Source organism: Papio anubis, chromosome X (assembly GCF_008728515.1).
Source record: "Papio anubis isolate 15944 chromosome X, Panubis1.0, whole genome shotgun sequence".
NCBI classification, from domain to species: Eukaryota; Metazoa; Chordata; class Mammalia; order Primates; family Cercopithecidae; genus Papio; species Papio anubis.
In genome coordinates, this window is record NC_044996.1 from 34,191,435 (window position 1) to 34,211,319 (window position 19,885).

Here is a 19,885-nt window from a genome sequence, read left to right on the forward strand (position 1 = left end):
AATTAGCCAGACTTGGTGTCGTACGCGCCTGTAGTCCCAGCGACTCAGGAGGCGGAGGTGGGAGGATCGCTTGAGCCCGGGAGGCAGAGGTTTCAGGGAGCCGAGATCTTGCCACTGTACTCCATCCTGGGCGACAGAGTGAGCAGAGTGAGTTCTAGTCTCAAGAAAAAAAAAAAAAACTCCTTTTGCTGGGGCACGTTGGTGAAGACGGGTGGCTAGGGGATAAGTATACAGTTTTTCTCTAGGCGGGAAACTTAATTGGAGTTTATCAGGCGCGAGCCATTAACAAAATTTGCGCCCTCTAAGCTAACACGGCAATATGGGGCTTAGACATCATAGCTCATCCCCAGTCGCGAAAAACCCTCCTTATTTGCTTGGGATTGGAAAGAAAAAGAAAATATACATTCATACTTTCATACATGACATACACACACACACACATTTACATACGAATGCATACAGAAAGCACATGAAACACAAGCAGAATTAACTGTGTTGTTCATACGGCCACTCAGTGAAATGTATACGGTATATTGTGTTTGAAATATATATTCAGTGAAATATATACTTCCCTTCAAGTGTTTCAAATTCAAGGCTGAGAAAGGACTTGGTCTCTTGCTTAGACTTGAGGAACCTCACTCGGAACTGGAAGGATGTATGCAATCTAGTTGCCCCACCGGCTTATTTATATTGATACACACATCGCTTCCTGTCGGCGACGACCGCCTAGATCCGGGGAAGGGTTTTGCAAACGTACCCAGAACTGTTTCCAAGGTTTCCTCAGATTTGGGCTGTTCCGCAGCGGCAGGTCCCGGGAACCAAGGCAACAGATTATCTTCCTAGGCTCGCGAGAGCGCCACCTTCTCCCACTGCTGCTGGGGACCCCCAGTAGCAATGGCTCCGGTGTCCGGCTCGCGCACCCCGGATAGGGAGGCCTCGGGCTCGGGGGGAAGACGTCGCAGTTCGTCCAAGAGTCCGAAGCCCAGCAAATCTGCCCGCTCCCCGCGGGGCCGCCGCTCTCGCTCGCACTCTTGCTCTCGGTCCGGGGACCGGAATGGACTCAGCCATCAGTTGGGTGGCCTCAGCCAAGGCTCCCGCAACCAGTCCTACCGCTCACGCTCCAGGTCGCGTTCTCGAGAGCGGCCCTCTGCACCCCGGGGCATCCCCTTCGCTTCTGCCTCCTCGTCAGTCTATTATGGCAGCTACTCGCGCCCCTACGGGAGCGACAAGCCTTGGCCTAGCCTCCTCGACAAGGAGAGGGAGGAGAGCCTGCGGCAGAAGTGAGTGAGACGGCCGCACTTTCTCTTGTACGAGCCTACGTGCCTTTAGAGTCCGATCTATCATTCATTCCGCTTCTGACCATTCGCATTTCGCTCACTCTGCTTGCCTTGCGCCCATTTTCATCCCTTTCTTTAATCCACCCACGACAACCCTTTATTCGTCCTTTTCATTTTCCCTTACCCTCAGGCCCCTTCATATAGTGCCCTGGTCTCCCGCTACCCCCTTATACCTCCTGTCTTGTTAGCGAATATTGCCGAGAGCCTCATACCTACCAGAATTGTAGCATTTACCTGGTGGTGTCATTATCATTCGTGAATATATTTGTATTCACCACTAGACTGAGCTCATGGAAAGGAGGAGCCAGTGAACGGAGGAGAATTCTGATCACAGAATTCTAAGTGCCTAATACTTTATAGGCGCTCAACCATTGCTTGTTGAATGAAGGAACTCACAGGTCTGAGATAACAGGATATGTATGTAGAAATGTTTTGTGGGGAATTAGGAAGGGATGAAATCAAGGGTTTAAGTTGGAGAGGAAATAAACCTTTCCCTCAGACAAGACAATTAGATGCATGTAGGAAAAGTGATCTGATAAGCTATAGATGACCCCAACTTGAGGAAGGTCTTGTTAAGTGGTCTCAGTCTTGACGTCGAAAAATGACGCCAGAATGAGACGATCTCTAATAAAAGTGAGTATTGGAGTAGAAAAATGCATAGCTTGGGGATTGTTTTGTTTTGTTTTAGAGGCAGGGTCTAGCCCTGTCGCCCAGGCTGGAGTGCAGTGGTGCAGTCTTGGCTCACTGCAGCCTCCACTTTCTTGGGCTCAAGTGATCCTCCCACCTCTGCCTCCCTCATAGCTGGCACTATAGGTGCGCACCACCACACCCGGCTTATTTTTATATTTTTTGGTAGAGACGGTTTCACCATGTTGCCCAGGCTGGTATGGAACTCCTGGTCTCAAGTGATCCTCCCACTTTGGCCTCCCAAAGTGCTGGGATTACAGGTATGCCCCACATGCCCCGCTGAACCTGTCCTTTTCATCACTATACTTTATTACCTCCCACTGCCGAAAGAAAAAGAATCAAGACATCTCCCAGCTGTTGGAACTTTAACTTACCTCTCAATTCCTGTAATATTTCTAAGTTTCTCATCTTTTAAACATATAAGTGCACGTAAATAACTTAGTACAGTGCCTGACACATAATTTAACAATAAACGTAAGATATTAAGACTTACACAACAATAATTATGAGCCTTTTCCTTTCTCCTTAAAACTGTGCATTTTTGGCCGGGCACAGAGGCTCATGCCTGTAATCCCAACACTTTAGGAGGCCAAGGCATGAGGATCACTTGAATCCAGGAGTTCAAGACCAGCCTGGGCAATAAAGGGTACCCTGTGTCTACAAAAAGTGTTTTAAAAATTAACTGGGCAAGGTGGCATGTGCTTGTGATATCAGGTACTGGGGATGCTGAAGTGGGAGGATCACTTTAGCTGGAGAGGTCAAGGCTTCAGTGAGCCATGATCTCACCACTGCACTCCAGCTTCGGTGACAGAGGGAGATCCTGTCTCAAAAACAAAAAAAAAAAAACAAGAAAAAAAAAAAAAAAAAAAAAAACAAAGAGAAGAAAAGGAAGAAAGAAAGGAAAAGGACAAACTCCAGAATCAGACTGAGTATGAAGCCCTTATTTGCCACTTAATAGCTGTGTGACCTTGGTCAAGTTACTTAACCTCTCTGGGTTCCATTTCTTCATCATTAAAAAGGGGATAAAATAAGTACTACAGATTTTGGGATTTTAATAATTAAGTGCCTGGAACATAGTAACTATTCCATAAGTGTTATTAATGTTTCTTGCATAGGAGTAAAAACAGTCCTGAGTTAGGTTAGAGACCCATCTCTCCAAGTTAAATTTTTCAGAAATATACCCACAGGCTATGTCAGTCAAAAAGTAAATGGTTTCTTCTTGGAGAATCCTCACCAAAAGATGTCAGAACTGCCTGGATGAAACTTGCATATGTACATTTAGAAAATAATTTATCTTTTTTTTTTTTTTTTTTTGAGATGGAGTCTCGCTCTGTCTCCCAGGCTGGAATGCAGTGGCGCAATCTCGGCTCACTGCAGCCTCTGCCTCCTGGGTTCAAGTGATTCTTCTGCCTCAATCTCCTGAATAGCTGGGATTATAGGCATGCACCACCACACCCAGCTAATTTTTGTGTTTTTAGTAGAGACGGGGTTTCGCCATGTTGGCCAGGCTGGTCTCGAACTCCTGACCTCAGGTGATCTACCCACCTCAGCCTCCCAAAGTGCTGGGCCCAGCCAATAATTTATCTTAACATTACAGATGAAACCAGGTGACAACAGGACTTCCTACTGTTTACAGTTTGGTAGGCATTCTTCCCCCCATAATTCATAAATTCCAAGTACGGCTATAAGTATGTTACCTTTTAAATTGTCTGTTACTTCAGGTGAGAAACACTCTCAGTCTGACTCTGCATAGTTATAATACCTTTTCCCCTGGTTAAGGAAGCAAAAACAATTTATTCAAACACTCATTCCAATTATATTTATTTTGTAAGGATTTTTAAAAACAAATGGAGTCACAAGCAGCTAAACTTTGAGAGAATGAGCCTTAGTCTTTGTTTTGTTTTGTTTTTTTAGTTTATGAGGAATAACAAAAATTAGAACAAGAAACCACAGGCATAAAACAAAGGAAGAAACAAATTTTAGAAATAAATTATCCTTCAAAGAATAGATACAAAATGCAGTCCTTTTCCAAAAAGGAACTAAAAGGAAAACAGAGAGGGAACAAACCTTGTATCTCATTGAGTATAGTTTTTTTGTGTGTTTTTTTTGGATTTTTATTTCAAGATAAGAGTCTTGCTCTATCACCCAGGCTATCACATGCAGTGGCGTGACCTCGGCTCACTGCAACCTCCACCTCCGGCGTTCAAGGGATTCTCCAGCCTCAGCCTTCTGAATAGCTGGAACTACAGGCACACGCCACTGCATCCAGCTAATTTTTGTATTTTTAGTAGAGACAGGGTTTTACCGTGTTGGCCAGGCTGGTCTTGAACTCCTGACCTCAGGTGATCCACCTGCCTCGGCCTCCCAAAGTGTTGGGTTTACAGGCGTGAGCCACCACGCCCAGCCCCAAGTACATTTTTTGTTAAATGAAACTTTTTGACTAGGTGCAGTGGCTCATGCCTCTGATCCCAACACTTTGGGAGGCTGAGGCAAGAGGATTGCTTGAGGCCAGGAGTTCAAGATCAACCTGGGCAACAAAGCAAGACCTCTTTTTCTTTTTTTTTTTTTTTTGAGACGGAGTCTCGCTCTGTCTTCCAGGTTAGAGTGCAGTGGCGCGATCTTGGCTCACTGAAACTTCCGCCTCCTGGGTTTAAGCGATTCTCCTGCCTCAGTCTCCCTAGTAGCAGGGATTATAGGCATGCACCACCACAACTGGCTAATTTTTCTATTTTTAGTAGAGACGGGGTTTCACCATGTTGGCCAGGCTGGTCTTGAACTCCTAATCTCAAGCGATCCGCCCACCTCAGCCTCCCAAAGTGCTGGGATTACAGGCATGTGCCACTGTGCCGGGCCACAAGACCTCATCTCTACAAAAAATAAAACACTTTTCTTTCAGGCTGGGTGTGGTGGCTCACACCTGTAATCCCAGCACCTGAGGTGGATCACCTGATTGAATTGAACCCAGGAGGTGGAGGTTGCAGTAAGCCAAGATCGTGCCACTGCACTCCAGCCTGGGCAACAGAGCAAGACTCCGTCTAAAAAAATAAATAATAAAATAAAATAAAAACTTTTCTTTCATTTTCAGAACTTCAGTTGTTTTCTACGTCTAATGCATCATTTTTATTTTCTTCATTAATTCCTCGGTTTCTGAAAACTGAAGGTTGGACCAAATCAAAAGAGACTTCTCTTCACCTTTCATAAATCTGTAAACAAATGAAGTTACTTACAAATGTGAAACTGTTTCTGTCACATATTACAGATGATGAAATGAGCAATTAAGAGCTGTGTCATGCATTCAGCAGAATGGATGCACTTGACAGTCTCCCAGGCCATCATTTCTATAGTCTGTACCATTTGATAGTATCATCAGAACATCAGACTTAAGTGATGAGTTTACATTTAAACCAAGTTTTTATTCATGTTTAAAATACAAGGGGAAAAAAGGCTTAACTAGACTCCTATTGAATTTGATTATATATTTAGGAAACAACTCAGCCATTGAGTTATAATTTACATATCTTTATCTGCTAGGAGATTAAGTGAGAGAGAGAGAATTGGAGAACTGGGAGCTCCTGAAGTATGGGGACTTTCTCCAAAGAATCCTGAACCAGAGTAAGTGGTTAAAAAATACATTTTTAAATGTTATAATATGTGTTTAAATCCTGAATCTATTATCAAAATGTTTAAGTGAAGAACTTTAAATATATCTCACATTTTTCTTTCTTGTGATTTATATTCATCTATCCCTTACGTTTTAAAAACATAGAACATATCTAAAGATTAAAACATGTTGCTAGTAGATCTTAGCATAATCTAAAATAATTCGTGAAGTATAAATTTTCTATTAATAGAAGGGTTCATTGTTAAATAATACACATTATTTTGAATTATTTTTTCTCAACTAACTCAGTGGCAGATTGCATGCCAGATATTAGCATTACAAAGAGTTTTTTGTTTTTGTTTTTGTTTTTGTGTTTTTGAAATGGAGTCTTGCTCTGTCGCCCAGACTGGAGTGAAATGGTGCAGTCTCAGCTCACTGCAACCTCTGCCTCCTGGGTTCAAGTGATTCTCCTGCCTCAGCCTCCTGAATAGCTGGGATTACAAGCGCCTGCCACCACACCCGGCTAATTTTTGTATTTTTAGTAGAGACGGTGGTTTCGCCATGTTGGCCAGGCTGGTCTCGAACTCCTGACCTCGTGATCCGCTTGCCTCGGCCTCCCAAAGTGCTGGGATTACAGGCGTGAGACACTGCACCCGGCCTGCAAAGAGATTTTTTAAAATGAATATACCAGTATGGTTTTGTTTGGTTAATATTCCTATATCCAATACTGTCTGCAGGCTTAATGCTTTTTCTTTTTGCTTATTTCTTTTCTCTTTGATGCTACTCATATGTTTCTTCTTCCCTCTCTATTTCTGTGCCAACTTTAGGTTGAGTTGAGACAATGTGTGTTTGACAGGTAAACCTGTAATTTGTGACTGAATAATAAAGCATTATTATCTGAAACTTTTTCTTACAGATACCTTTAGAAAATGCTTGAAGAGGCCAGGTGCAGTGGCTCACATCTGTAATCACGGCACTTTGGGAGGCCAAGGCAGGTTGATTCCTTGAGCCCAGGAGTTCAAGACCAGCCTGGGCAAATAACGAGACCCCGTCTCTATTTAAGAGGGAAAAAAAAAAGAAAATGCTTGAACCTGAATGCATTGAATTACAGTTGGAAGGAACCCTAAAAATAGTTTTCTTTCTTTCTTCTTTTTTTTTTTTTGAGACACAGTCTCACTCTGTCACCCAGGCTGGAGTGCAGTGGTGCGATCTCGGCTCGGCTCACCACAACCTCCGCCTCCCAGGTTCAAGTGATCCTCCTGCCTCAGCTTCCCGAGTACCTGGGATTACAGGTGCGCGCCACCATGCCCGGCTGATTTTTGTATTTTTAGTAGAGATGGGGTTTCACCATGTTGGTCAGGCTGGTCTTGAACTCCAGACCTCATGATCCGCCCACCTCGGCTTCCCAAAGTGCTGGGATTACAGGCGGGGGCCACCACGCCTAGCCAAAATAATTTTCTAGACGATATTTAAATTACTCCAAGTGTAATCTTCAGAGGAAAATATTATATGATGTGGAAACTCCTTTTCTAAACTATTGTAGAATTTAAATAATACTCATTTTCAGAATTCTCTGCAACAGAACAAAATCTCTTTAGACTGTAGTTTGTTAGGTTTTTGTTCTGAGGAGACAGAACAGTTACTGCTTTACCATTTGTCTTTTACATGATTAAAATAAAATTATAAAGTCTTTCTTCAGCCTTCTTATATCCTGTTTCTTTAATCTTTCCTATGGTTCCTGTTTCTCTACTTTTTCCCTGTAGTTTCTTATGAAAATATAAATCCTCCATGCTGCTTTGTTTAAATAGCACTCTGTAAACTCTAAAGTGTTATGCAGATGATAAGTTATTTTATTTTTACAAAGATGGTAGACCCTTGAACTGCACGTTTACGAAAGTAATTCAGTGCTTGCTTTGTTGTTGTTTTGTTTTTTTTGATTCCCAAGTTCTGCCTTAGGATCTCCAACGCTTGCTTTTAATGGTTCTTGGACAATCAATGCTGTTATTGAAAAATTTGGAGTTCATATTTTTATACTCCATGGTCCATATCTCGTCACTTTCCTAATTCTTATAACCATTTTATTTAAATTCAGTTCTGATGAACATACACCAGTGGAGGATGAAGAGCCAAAGAAAAGCACTACTTCAGCTTCCACTTCAGAAGGTATTAAAAAAAAAAAAAGGTATTTTTTAAATACAGAGCTATTTTATTGAGAAATTTTAAAAAATCAGTTTGTAAATAGTTGAACATTAGACTTTGCTTTTACTCAAATTGCCCATCGTCTGTTTCTTTTGATGTTCAGAAATACTTTTTTAGAATATAACTTTTTTATTTGTATTTTCTTAGAAGAAAAAAAGAAGAAGAAGAAGTCTAGCCATTCAAAAGAAAGGTCCAAGAAAAGGAGAAAGAAAAAATCATCGAAAAGAAAACATAAGAAGTATTCTGAAGATAGCGACAGTGACTCTGATTCTGAAACAGACTCCAGTGGTAAGAAAGCCAACAGCATTCTTTAAGCCTTGCTTCAAAACTAGTTTTACTTCTTAAAACTTATTTTAGAAGAAGGTTCCTGGAAACAATAATAATACTGAAGATTTTTTGAACACTTGCTAACCTTGTGCCAGGTACCCCAATAAGCACTTTATATTCATTATTGCCATTTAATCCATACAATAACTGTAGGGTACATCTTATAGATGAAGAAAAGGAGACAGAGCAGGTTACAAGTACTATCCCTAAGGTCACACAGTTTGGATTCAAACCTAAGCAATCTGACTCCGTATTGGGATTGGTTGTGCAAAGTTTTACAAGGCACATGGCACCAGACCAAGTCAGGGGGTTGGGCTGTACCAAAGTAAGCCTTACAGGGCTGCATCAGCCCAGTGGAAGGGCTCTTTTGTTTAATTCTCGTGCCCAGTGAGCACCTCTGTACAGTTTTCAAAAAGGTATGCCATAAAGTGCCTACTTCATGCTGGCTGCCTGTTTGTGGAAGGCACCCTATCTGCGGTAGTACATCACAAAAAGTCTCTTTTTTGTACTCTCTCCTGTCTGATGATTGACCAGAAGGTGACTCCTCTGAGGTTAACACATTACACAAAGATTCACCGTCCTCTGATATCGCCCAAGTTTCCTGGCCCTCCCTGTCACTTCTCTTCCTCAATGCTGGAAGACAGAACTTTCAAATATTTCTGTATGCATCCCTTAAAAAGAGGCATTTTTTAATACTTAACTACAACACTATCTCATACAATAAAATTAATAATAATACCCTATATCACGAAATACCTACTTAAAATCCTTCAATAGCACTCCATAGCCTTCAGGGTGAAGTTCAGACCCTGACTCACTTCTCTCTAATCACACATACCCTGTTACACTCTCTTGCAGCATCCTCTGTAATCTGAAAACTACTTTCTGTCCCCTCAGTATTCCGTGTTCTTTCTCTTAATTGTTACTTGGTAGAGAGGCCCTCTGCCTACAATGCCAGTCTCTCCCTCCATCCAGCTTGGTTTACTCATTGCACCAATGGGCATGCGTTACTTTTGTAATCAAAGAACTACTTTAAGAGTCACCTTTCCTTATCAACCATTCCTCAGCCACCCTTCCCAAATCAGTCTGATTTTGAGACTCCTCTGTGTGTCCAGGTTCCCCAAGCTTCCTTCTATCACTCCAGATTGTATTGATCTCTTTACCTGTCTCCTCCATTAGACTGAGCTCCGGGAAAGTATTCTCTCTCCCCTCCTCCAACACACACATAGTTTTCTTTCCCTTTTTATTATGAAAATATTTAAATATTCAGAAAAGCGAAGAGAATAGTATAATTAATACCATATACTTATCACCTAGATTTGGCAGTTGTTAGTATTTTTACATATTTGCTTCAAATACGGGCTTTTCACTGAGATAGTCAAAGTTAATTACAAATATTCTCACACTTTCACCCTAAATATTTCTGTATGTGTCCCGTACAAAGAGGCATTTTCCTACTTAGCCACCACACTATCTCACACAATAAAATTAATAATAATACCCTATATCACCAAATACCTAGTGACTTTAATTTCTATGTTCACAGTACCTCCTACAGTTCCTGACAAATAGCAATAAATGTTTCAATGAGGTAATTTCTTTGTAACAATAAATGGGACAGCAGTAGGGTAGTTACCTACTCAAAAGTACTACAATTTTAGAGTTAAATTTTTTCTTAATTGTAATGTGCTTTAATTTGCAGATGAAGATAACAAAAGGAGAGCAAAGAAAGCCAAGAAAAAGGAAAAGAAGAAGAAACACAGATCGTCAGTTTTTTAAGTTTTATTATGGAAAATTTCTTTTCTTTTTTTTTTTTTTGGAGACAGAGTCTCACTCTGTTGCTCAGGCTGGAGTGCAGTGGTTCGATCTCGGCTCACTGCAACCTCTGCCTCCCAGGTTCAAGCGATTCTCATGTCTCAACCTCCCAAGTAGCTGGGATTGTAGGCACCCACCACCATGCCCGGCTAATTTTTGTGTTTTCAGTAGAGATGGGATTTCACCATGTTGGCCAGGCTGGTTTCAAACTCCTGACCTCAAGTGATCCTCCCACTTTGGCCTCCCAAAGTGCTGGGATTACAGGTGTGAGCCACCACACCCGGCCAGAAAATTTCAAATGTATATAAAATTATATAAAATAGTATAATGATGCCTCCTGCACCTGTCATGCAGTCTAAATAATTATCAACTCATGGTCAGTATCTGCCATCCATCATTTATTTTGGAACCAATCTCAGATATCATTCCATCCATAAGCAATTCAGTACCTTTCTCTAAAAGATAGGCATTCTTTAAAACAAAACAAAACAAAACAAAGCAAAAAACTGGCCAGACACAGTGGCACATATCTGTAATCCCTGCACTTTGGGAGGCCAGGCAGGAGGATCGCTTGAGCCCAGGAATTCAAGACCAGCCTGGGCAACATAGCTAGACCCTGTCTCTATATTTAAAAAAAAAAAAAAAACCCATAACCAGAATGCTACTATTGTGCCTAAAACATTTAATAATAATTCCTCAATTCTCAGCCGTTTTTTCTGTAGTTTATTCCAATCAGGATCCAAATAATGTCCCTAAATTGCAATGACTGTATTCTTACGGTTTTTTTGGCATGTTCTGTCCTCTGTATTTCTAATAGATTGATAGGTCTAGAGGCCTGACAAGGTTCAGATTTGAGTTTGGGGCAAGAATACTTCATAGGTGGTGCTGTGTACTGTCAGTAGGCAAATAATGTCTGGTTGTCTCTTTTTATCATATTAACAACCATTGATGGTCATTATCTCGATCAATTATTTCATTAGGGGTTGTAAAATGATGATAGTAATCCTAGCTTTATCCTTCGTTTATTAGGCGAATAATTCTTTAAGAGAAACTTACCCTCATCAACTATTAAGATACCTTGAAATATAGTTATATAGTAAGAGCAGGATAATTGCTTGATTGTTTTTGTTTTATTACTTTTCAAATAATGAATTGAATTTTTTAAAAGTTTTATGAACCCAAGGATTTAAACATATTTGACATTTTAATCCATTACACATAAAATTGTTCATAATGTTCAAATTGTTGGAACTTTTTAGGCTGTTTTATTTCTGTTGTCTTTCTACAACATCAGAACTGTATTTCATTATTCCCTTTAGTGAATTTTTTTTTTTTTTTTTTTTTTTGAGACCGTGTCTCACCCTGTCACCCAGGCTGGAGTGCAGTGGCACGATCACGGCTCACTATAACCTCAACCTTCCAGGATCAAGCCATCCTCCCACCTCTGACCCCACCTTCCCCATACCTGGGACTACAGACGTGTGCCACCACACCTGGCTAATTTTTATATTTTTTGTAGGGACACAGTTTTGTCATGTTGCCCAGGGCTAGTTTCTAACCCCTGGGCTCAAGTGACCTACCCGCCTCAGCCTCCCAATGTGCTGGGATTACAGGGGTGAAACACTACACCCAGCCTCCTTTAGTGATAATTTTTATAGCAAAAGATGATTTGGTTAAATAAGAATAGTTTTTTTAAAAATTGTTTAGAGACAATGTCTCCCTCTGTTGCCCAGGCTGGAATGCAGTGGCTAATCATAGCTCATTGCAGCCTTGAACTCCTGGGCTCAAGTGATCCTCCCTCCTCAGCCTCCTGATTAGCTTAGACTACAGGTGTGTGTGCCATCACACCCAGCTACTTTTTTTTTTTTTTTTTAATAGAGACGAGGTCTTGCTATGTTTCCAAGGATAAGTTAGAAGCAGATTTTTTTAAGTAAAATTATCTTGCAAATTTGAATACTCTGGGAACTCAGATCATTTTATTGTCACCTTTCTTTGCCTTGAAAAATTAAGGTATATAGTTACCAGTTCAAAATTTAGAAAGAAAAAGAAAAATTAAGATGCCCTCTAACATAGGAAGATTAAGTGAATTTGCATCAAATTATAATCCCTATAGGAAGAAATATAAGAAAAAGAAGTCTAAGAAGAGCAGAAAAGAGTCCAGTGATTCAAGCTCTAAAGAATCCCAAGAAGAGTTTCTGGAAAATCCCTGGAAGGATCGAACAAGTAGGTTCTTCTGATAGACTTTAACTCAGAACAGATGAAACATTAAAGTAACCAATTAGTCAGAATGTGAATGTGTTTCTTAATATCTTTCATGCAGAGGCTGAAGAACCCTCAGATTTAATTGGCCCAGAGGCTCCAAAAACACTTACCTCTCAAGATGATAAACCTTTGAAGTAAGTAGCAGTGTGTTTATAATATCTAAAGTACCTTCCAAAAAGTCTGGTTCTAACTTACCTTGCCAAGCTTATCTGACTCTGTTCCCTTATATCTACTTCGGGTTCTGGCTGAGTTTGACATACTAAATATTCCCTATGCTTAATGTGTACTTTGCAACTTTTATGCAGTGTTCAGCTTATTTCTTCATCCAGTATGCCTTCCCTTCTTTTCCCTGCCCTTTGTTCTCTTCCTTATCCCCAGTTTCTTCCTGTTAAAATCCTTACTATCCTTCGAAGCACTTTTCAAAAGGAGATGCATATGCTGATTCCCAATACTTCCCCTCCACAAGTAGGTGTGATTTCTATTTCTCTTTGATCCTCACAGAATTTTTTATTCCTTTTTTTCTCTTATTTTTTTTTTACCAGCAGAATTTTTTTTTTCTTTTTTTGAGATGGAGTCTCGCTCTGTCACCCAGGCTGAAGTTTAGTGGCGTGATCTTGTCTCGCTGTAACCCCTGCCTCCCAGGTTCAAGTGATTCTCCTGCGTCAGCCTCCTGAGCAACTGGGATTACAGGCATGCGCCACCACACCTGGCTAATTTTTTTGTATTTTCAGTAGAGACGAGGTTTTACCATGTTGGTCAGGCTGGTTTCAAATTCCTGACCTCATGATCCACCTGCCTCAGCCTCCCAAAGTGCTGGGATTACAGGCGTGAGCCACCACACCTGGCCTAGAATTTTTTGTTTGTTTGTTTTGTTTTGTTTTTTTGAGATGGTGTCTCACTCTGTCTCCCAGGCTGAAGCACAGTGGCGTGATTGAGTTTCACTCTGTCGCCCAGACTGGAGTGCAGTGGCATGATCTTCGCTCACTGCAACCTCCGCCTCCCAGGTTCAAGTGATTCTCCTGCCTCAGCCTCCCAAGTAGCCAGGGTTACAGGCGCCTACCACCATGCCCGGGCTAATTTTTGTATTTTTAGTAGAGATGGGGTTTCACCATGTTGGCCAGGATAGTCTCGAACTCCTGACCTCAAGTGATCTGCCTGCTTCAGCCTCCCAAAATGCTGAGATTACAAGCATCAGTCACTACACTCAGCCTACTTTGGATTTTTTTTTTTTTTTTTTTTTTTGAGACAAAGTCTCGCTCTGTCACCCAGGCTGGAGTGCAGTGACACGATCTCAGCTCACTGCAACCTCCACCTCCCGGGTTCAAGTGATTCTCCTGCCTCAGCCTCCTGAGTAGCTGGGACTACAAGCATGCACCACCATGCCCGGCTAATTTTGTATTTTTAGTAGAGACAGGGTTTCGCCATGTTGGCCAGGCTGGTCTCGAGCTCCTGACCTCAGGTGATCCGCCCGCCTCGGCCTCCCAAAGTGCTCGGATTATAGGCATGAGACACTGTGCCTGGCATACTTGGGATTTTTTAAGGGAAAAAGGGAAAGGGAATCAGCTGGAGCCAGAACCAGTAATGACAATACCTGTAGGGATAAATTAATCCATAATTGTAAACTGTGAATCTATACTCACATCAGTTCTTTTTTTCAAAATATTTCTGCATTTCTGGGTTAGTTGTATAGGTCATAGTGCAATGCAATATTTAATACACTAATTAGGATAAAGCAATTCACATTGAGCTTCCTAGCGCACTACTGCTGAGCATTGTTACTCCTACTCTTGTCTGAGAGAAAATGTGGGGTTTTTTGGTGCTCTCTTTAGATTATGAGTTTTTAATATTAAAATGATTTAATGGACGTTTTCTGAATTCTGAATTACTTTGTAGCTATGGCCATGCTCTGTTACCTGGTGAAGGCGCAGCTATGGCTGAATATGTAAAAGCTGGAAAACGTATCCCACGAAGAGGTGAAATTGGCTTGACAAGTGAAGAAATTGCATCATTTGAATGCTCAGGTTATGTAATGAGTGGTAGCAGGTATGTTATTGGCATTAAGCTCAGTTTCCATGACTAGATCTTCTTTTTTACTACCAGAATTATATTTTCGTAATTGATTCTCATTAAGTGACTGTTTCTTATTAAAAGTAGAGTATAAATATTGGTTTGATATTAGTTTTGTTAGTATAACATGGTTTTCTGCAATTCCAAGTATATATGCAACTCAGCCTCAAACTCAGCTATATCTCTGACTTCAAAGAATCAGTCTTTCTAATGTCCTTTCCTAGTTGGTATTTGGGTACAGATATTTTATCCACTGGAGGATATAGTTAAATTCAGCTATTTATCACTGTCCCGTGAGGAATGTGGCAATTAGGGAAATATTTTCGCAAGACAGTATTTCCTGATTACAAGTTTGTCTCCAGTTCTTTATGGGCCCAGATTTCTGAGACTGAATAACAGAAAAAGATGATAAAAGACATTGGTCAGCTGAGAACATGTCCTGGCTAATAAATAAATTAATAAATATATAAATTTTAAAAAGACACTGGATTCAGCATGGGGAAACAAATATAAAATTAGGAAAGGGAAAAGTTCCAGGAAGAACCAGGAGAATGAGCTAATAGGGCAGGAGTATTTAGATCAAATTGAATTTTGGATTCTTTAAAACTTGATAAACTTTTTAAAGTAGATAACTATTTTTAAATGATATTGAAGGCAAATATTTGCAGAAACCCTGAAGCACCTCCAGAATCTTGTAATTCTGAGGACCAATATTTGAAGTATTACACTGGAGGACCCATGCAGTAAGGCAAGAAAAAGAAATTAGAGACACAAGGATTGGAAAGGAAGGCCGGGCACAGTGGCTCATGCCTGTAATCCCAGCACTTTGGGAGGCCAAGGCAGGCAGATCACTTGAGCCCAGGAGTTCAAGACTAGCCTGGGCAACATGGTGAAACCCATCTCTACTAAAAACACAAAAATTAGCCAGACGTGGTGGTACGCAGCTGTAATCCCAGCTGCTCAGGAGGCTGAAGCAGGAGAATCGCTTGAACCCAGAAGGCAATGAACCAAGATCACACCACTGCATGCCAGCCTGGAGAGCAAGACTTGGCCTGAAAAAACAATAACAATAATAATAATAATATAATAAGGATTGGAAAGGACAATATAACAATGTCATTTTTTATCCAGGTGCGGTGGCTCACGCCTGTAATCCCAGCACTTTGGGATGCATAGTCGGGTGGATCACCTGAGGTCAGGAATTCAAGACCAGCCTGGCCAACATGGTGAAACCCCGTCTTTACCAAAAATACAAAAATTAGCTGGGCATGGTGGCGGACGCCTGTAGTCCCAGCTACTCAGGAGGCTGAGGCAGGAGAATCACTTGAATCCAGGAGGCAGTTGCAGTGAGCCAAGATCATGCCATTGCACTCCAGCCTGGGTGACAAGAGTGAAACTCCATCTCAAAAAATAAAATGTCATTTTTTTGTGAATGACATTGTGAATGATTTGATTGTTTACATAGAAAATCCCAAAGAATCTCCAGATAAATTATAAATAAGAGGAGTGTTTAACAAATGGTTGGATATAAGGTTAATACACAAAAATCCATTGCATTTCTATTTACCAGCAACAGATAACTAGAAAATGTAACTAAGTAAGAAGAAAACAACATTTGTAATAGTATCAGAGAATATGAAGGACTTCAGAATAAATCTTAACAAAAGATGCCCAACACTCTGTGAGGAAAACTATAAAACATTATTAAGAGATTGTATATTCAATACAGTTCCAATAAAAATGAATTTCATTTCTATTTACCAACAGCAGAAACCTAGAAAGTTTATAACAGTGTCAGAATATGAAGGACTTAAGAATAAATCTTAACAAAAGATGCCCCAGGTTCTATGGAGAAAAATGTAAGACTTTAAGAATCTGTATATTCAACAGTTCCAATCAAAATCACAACATAGTTTTTCATGAGACTTATTCAGCTGGTTCTAAAATGTATATTTTACACTAAAAGGACAAGAATAGCCAGGTCACTTCTGAAGAAGAAGAGCAAGAAGGTAAGATTAAAGAAAACTTAAATAACTGGAGAGATACCAGGTTCATGGATAGGAAATCAATATTGTAAAGTTGTCAGTTCTTCCCAAATTGATCTTTATATTGAATACAGTCCCAATCAAAATCACAACACAGTTTTTCATGAAACTTAATAAGCCAGTTCCAAAATTTATATGTTAGACTAAAAGGACAAGAATAGCCAAGTCACTCCTGAAAAAGAAGAGCAGGAAGGTAAGATTTCCCCTACAAGATAGGAGGATTTATTATGAAGCTCACAGCACTTTAGAAAGCATGGGAGAACAACTGAATTACTCAATGGAATAAAACTCAGGCTGGGCGCAGTGGCTCACGCCTGTAATCCCAGCACTTTGGGAAGCTGCGGCGGGTGGATCACCTGAGGTCAGGATTTCAAGACCAGCCTGGCCAACGTGGTGAAACCTCGTCTCTACTAAAAATACAAAAATTAGCTGGGTGTGGTGGCGGGTGCCTGTAGTCCCAGCTACTTGGGAGGCTGAGGCAGGAGAATCACTTGAACCCATGAGGCAGAGGTTGTAGTGAGCTGACACCTCGCCATTGTACTCCAGCCTGGGCAACAAGAGCAAAACACTATCTCAAAAAATAAAAATAAAAATAAAATTCAGAGCCCAAAGATACATGTTTGGAACTTCAGTGTATGAAAGAGATAGCATGTCGGATCAATGGGGAAAGAAAGAACCATTCAGTACATGAAATAGGAAAGAAATGGTTATTCATATGAAAAAAGATGAAAGTAGGACCCTGTATTACCAAATATAAAAAACAGTGCAGCAGCCAGGCACGGTGAAAACCATGGTAACTGGGAGGGGCCGAGGAGCAGGCGATTCCGCCAAGGAGCCAGGAGTTCAAGACAGCTGGCCAACATGGGTGAAAACCTGTCTCTACTAAAATATAAAAGGAGCTGGTGTTGGCCGGGTGCCTGTAATCCCAGCCTACTCAGGGAAGTGAGGCAGGAGAATCGGTTGAACCTGGGAGGCAGAGGTTGCAGTAAGCTGAGATGATGCCACTGCACTCCAGCCTGAGTGACAGAGGGAGACTCAGAAGTTAAATCCACTGACAAAAACTGCTCTTCAATTATAGATTTAGACTTGGTTCTTTTTTTTTTTTTTTTTTTTTTTTTTACCCTAGTTTCACTCTCTTGTCCCCAGCTGGAGTGCGGTGGCCAGATCTCGGCTCACTGAAGCCTCGCCTCCTGGGTTCAACGATTCTCCTGCCTCAGCCTCCCGAGTAGCTGGGATTACAGGCACCCGCCACCACACCCAACTAATTTTTGTATTTTTAGTAGGCGAGGTTTCGCCGTTGGCCAGGCTGGTCTTGAACTCTGACCTCAAGAAATCTGCCGCCTCAGCCTCAGTGCTGGGATGGCGTGAAAGGCTACTGTCTCAACTGCTGTTCTTTTGGTTGTATGGTAAAGTAGAACCTTGAAGGAAGTTCCATCTGATTAATGACTAGTTAAATGTTTTATCTGTTCTGCTATCAATTCCACAAAGGCAAATGGATATATCACCTAGGAAGTTTAATAATTTGCCCATTTCTGGTTGTTTTACTGGAAACAAATTAGACGTATACCCTTACTATTTGAAATTAATGATAGTGGCTGGGCACGGTGGCTCACATCTGTAATCCCAGCACTTTGGGAGCCGAGGCGGGTGGATCACCTGAGGTCAGGAGTTTGAAACCAGCCTGGCCAAAATGGCAAAACTCCATCTCTACTAAAAATAGAAAAATTAGTCAGGCGTGGTGGCACACACCTGTAGTCCTGGCTACTCGGGAGGCTGAGGCAGGGGAATCACTTGAGCCTGGGAGGCAGAGGTCGCAGTGAACCAAGATTGCGCCACTGCACTCCAGCCTGGGTGACAGAGCCAGACTACATCTCAAAAAAAAGAAAAAAAAAGGATAACATGTACTATGTTGACAGGATATCAGAGATCATTATTTGAATAGTGGAAATGAATCAAAGACATATCAGGGCCAGGCACGGTGGCTCACGCCTGCAATCTCAGCACTTTGGGAGGCTGACACAGGTGGATTACTTGAGTTCAGGAGTTCGAGATCATCCTAGCCAACATGGTGAAACCCCGTCTCTACTAAAAATACAAAAATTAGCCGGACCTGTAATCCCAGCTACTCAGGAGGCTGAGATAGGGGAATTGCTTGAGCCAGGGAGGTGGAAGTTGCAGTGAGCCGAGATTGCACCACTGCACTCCAGCCTGGGCGACAGAGCAGGACTCCGTCTCAAAACAAAACAAAACAAAAAAAAAAGGACGTGTCAGGCAGCTAAAATATTAATAAATTATCTTTTGGAAATTTAACCCATTTCAAAAACAGTTTTTATTTGTCAGCTGTTAAATAGACCACTCTGGGTAAGAAAAGATTAATGAGGATGTACTATGAAAATAATTACTGAGAAATTAAGCCAAAAATAAAATTCTCTCCAGGCATCGCCGAATGGAGGCTGTGCGACTGCGAAAAGAGAACCAGATCTATAGTGCTGATGAGAAGAGAGCCCTTGCATCCTTTAACCAAGAAGAGAGACGAAAGAGAGAGAACAAGATTCTGGCCAGTTTTCGGGAAATGGTTTACAGAAAGACCAAAGGGAAGGATGACAAATAAGGATTTTCTGATTGTCCAGAAGACATTTTTAACAACAAAAAAGAAAGTCTGGGTTCCACACATACATAGAAAAAGATTATTATGTTCTGAGAAAGCTTTACAGTGCTACTGTGCCTTCTATTTAATTCTTTCAGTCCTTCAATAAAAAGCTACTTATTGATAAAACTTCAGCAAGTTCTTTGGGTTATTTTGGATTGACCATAATAACTTTCTGGTTTAAAAATTCAAATTATGGGCTGGGCATGGTGGCTCACGCCTGTAATCCCAGCACTTTGGGAGGCCAAGGCAGGGGGATCACTTGAGGACAGGAGTTCGAGACCAGCCTGGCCAACATGGTGAAACCCTGTCCCTACTGAAAATACAAAATCAGCCAGGAGTAGTGGCGCACACCTGTAGTCCCAGCTACTCAAGAGGATGAGGCAGGAGAATCACTTAAACCTAGGAGGTGGAGGTTGCAGTGAGCCGAGATTGTGCCACTACACCCCAGCCTGAGCAAGAAGGGTGAAACTCTGTCTAAAAAAAAAAAAAAAAATCCAAATTATGATTAAAATCCTACTGTATTGGAAGAGGTGGCATGAAAAAAAGTGTTAGTGAGATGAGAAACTTCAATCTCACACCATGAGACAATGCTACTATTAGCTCTTATGTGGTGCCTGCCCCACCCCCACCTCTACCCCAACTGAACTTTTAGGAAATTATCACTCCTCTGTGTTGAATGTGTTACAAATGGACTTGATAGAAACATAGGAGGCCACTTTTGTTAACAAAATGAAGGCATTGCTGCGAAAAGCAAATCTGGAATTTGAAAACTGATTTGTGTACTATAATATATGATCTGCCCTGGAAATAATGGGTTTTGATTTAAGTCCCTGCCTCCACTCTAAAACCAACAAACAAACCAAAAAGCAAACTAACCCACAGATTTGTTGAATTG

The 19,885-nt window shown here is 41.2% G+C and overlaps 1 protein-coding gene across 1 annotated transcript; it reads left to right on the forward strand.

Moving 5' to 3' along the window:
* The first annotated feature begins 716 nt into the window (after nucleotides 1-716).
* On the forward strand, nucleotides 717-19,121 carry NKAP (NFKB activating protein). The gene is made up of 9 exons (XM_003918211.4): nucleotides 717-1,280; nucleotides 5,556-5,636; nucleotides 7,718-7,788; nucleotides 7,972-8,112; nucleotides 9,854-9,917; nucleotides 12,080-12,189; nucleotides 12,287-12,362; nucleotides 14,122-14,271; nucleotides 18,777-19,121. Exons 1-9 carry the CDS (start codon nucleotides 895-897, stop codon nucleotides 18,949-18,951), a joined length of 1,254 nt encoding a protein of 417 aa, XP_003918260.1. The 5' UTR covers nucleotides 717-894; the 3' UTR covers nucleotides 18,952-19,121.
* The last annotated feature ends 764 nt before the right edge of the window (nucleotides 19,122-19,885 follow it).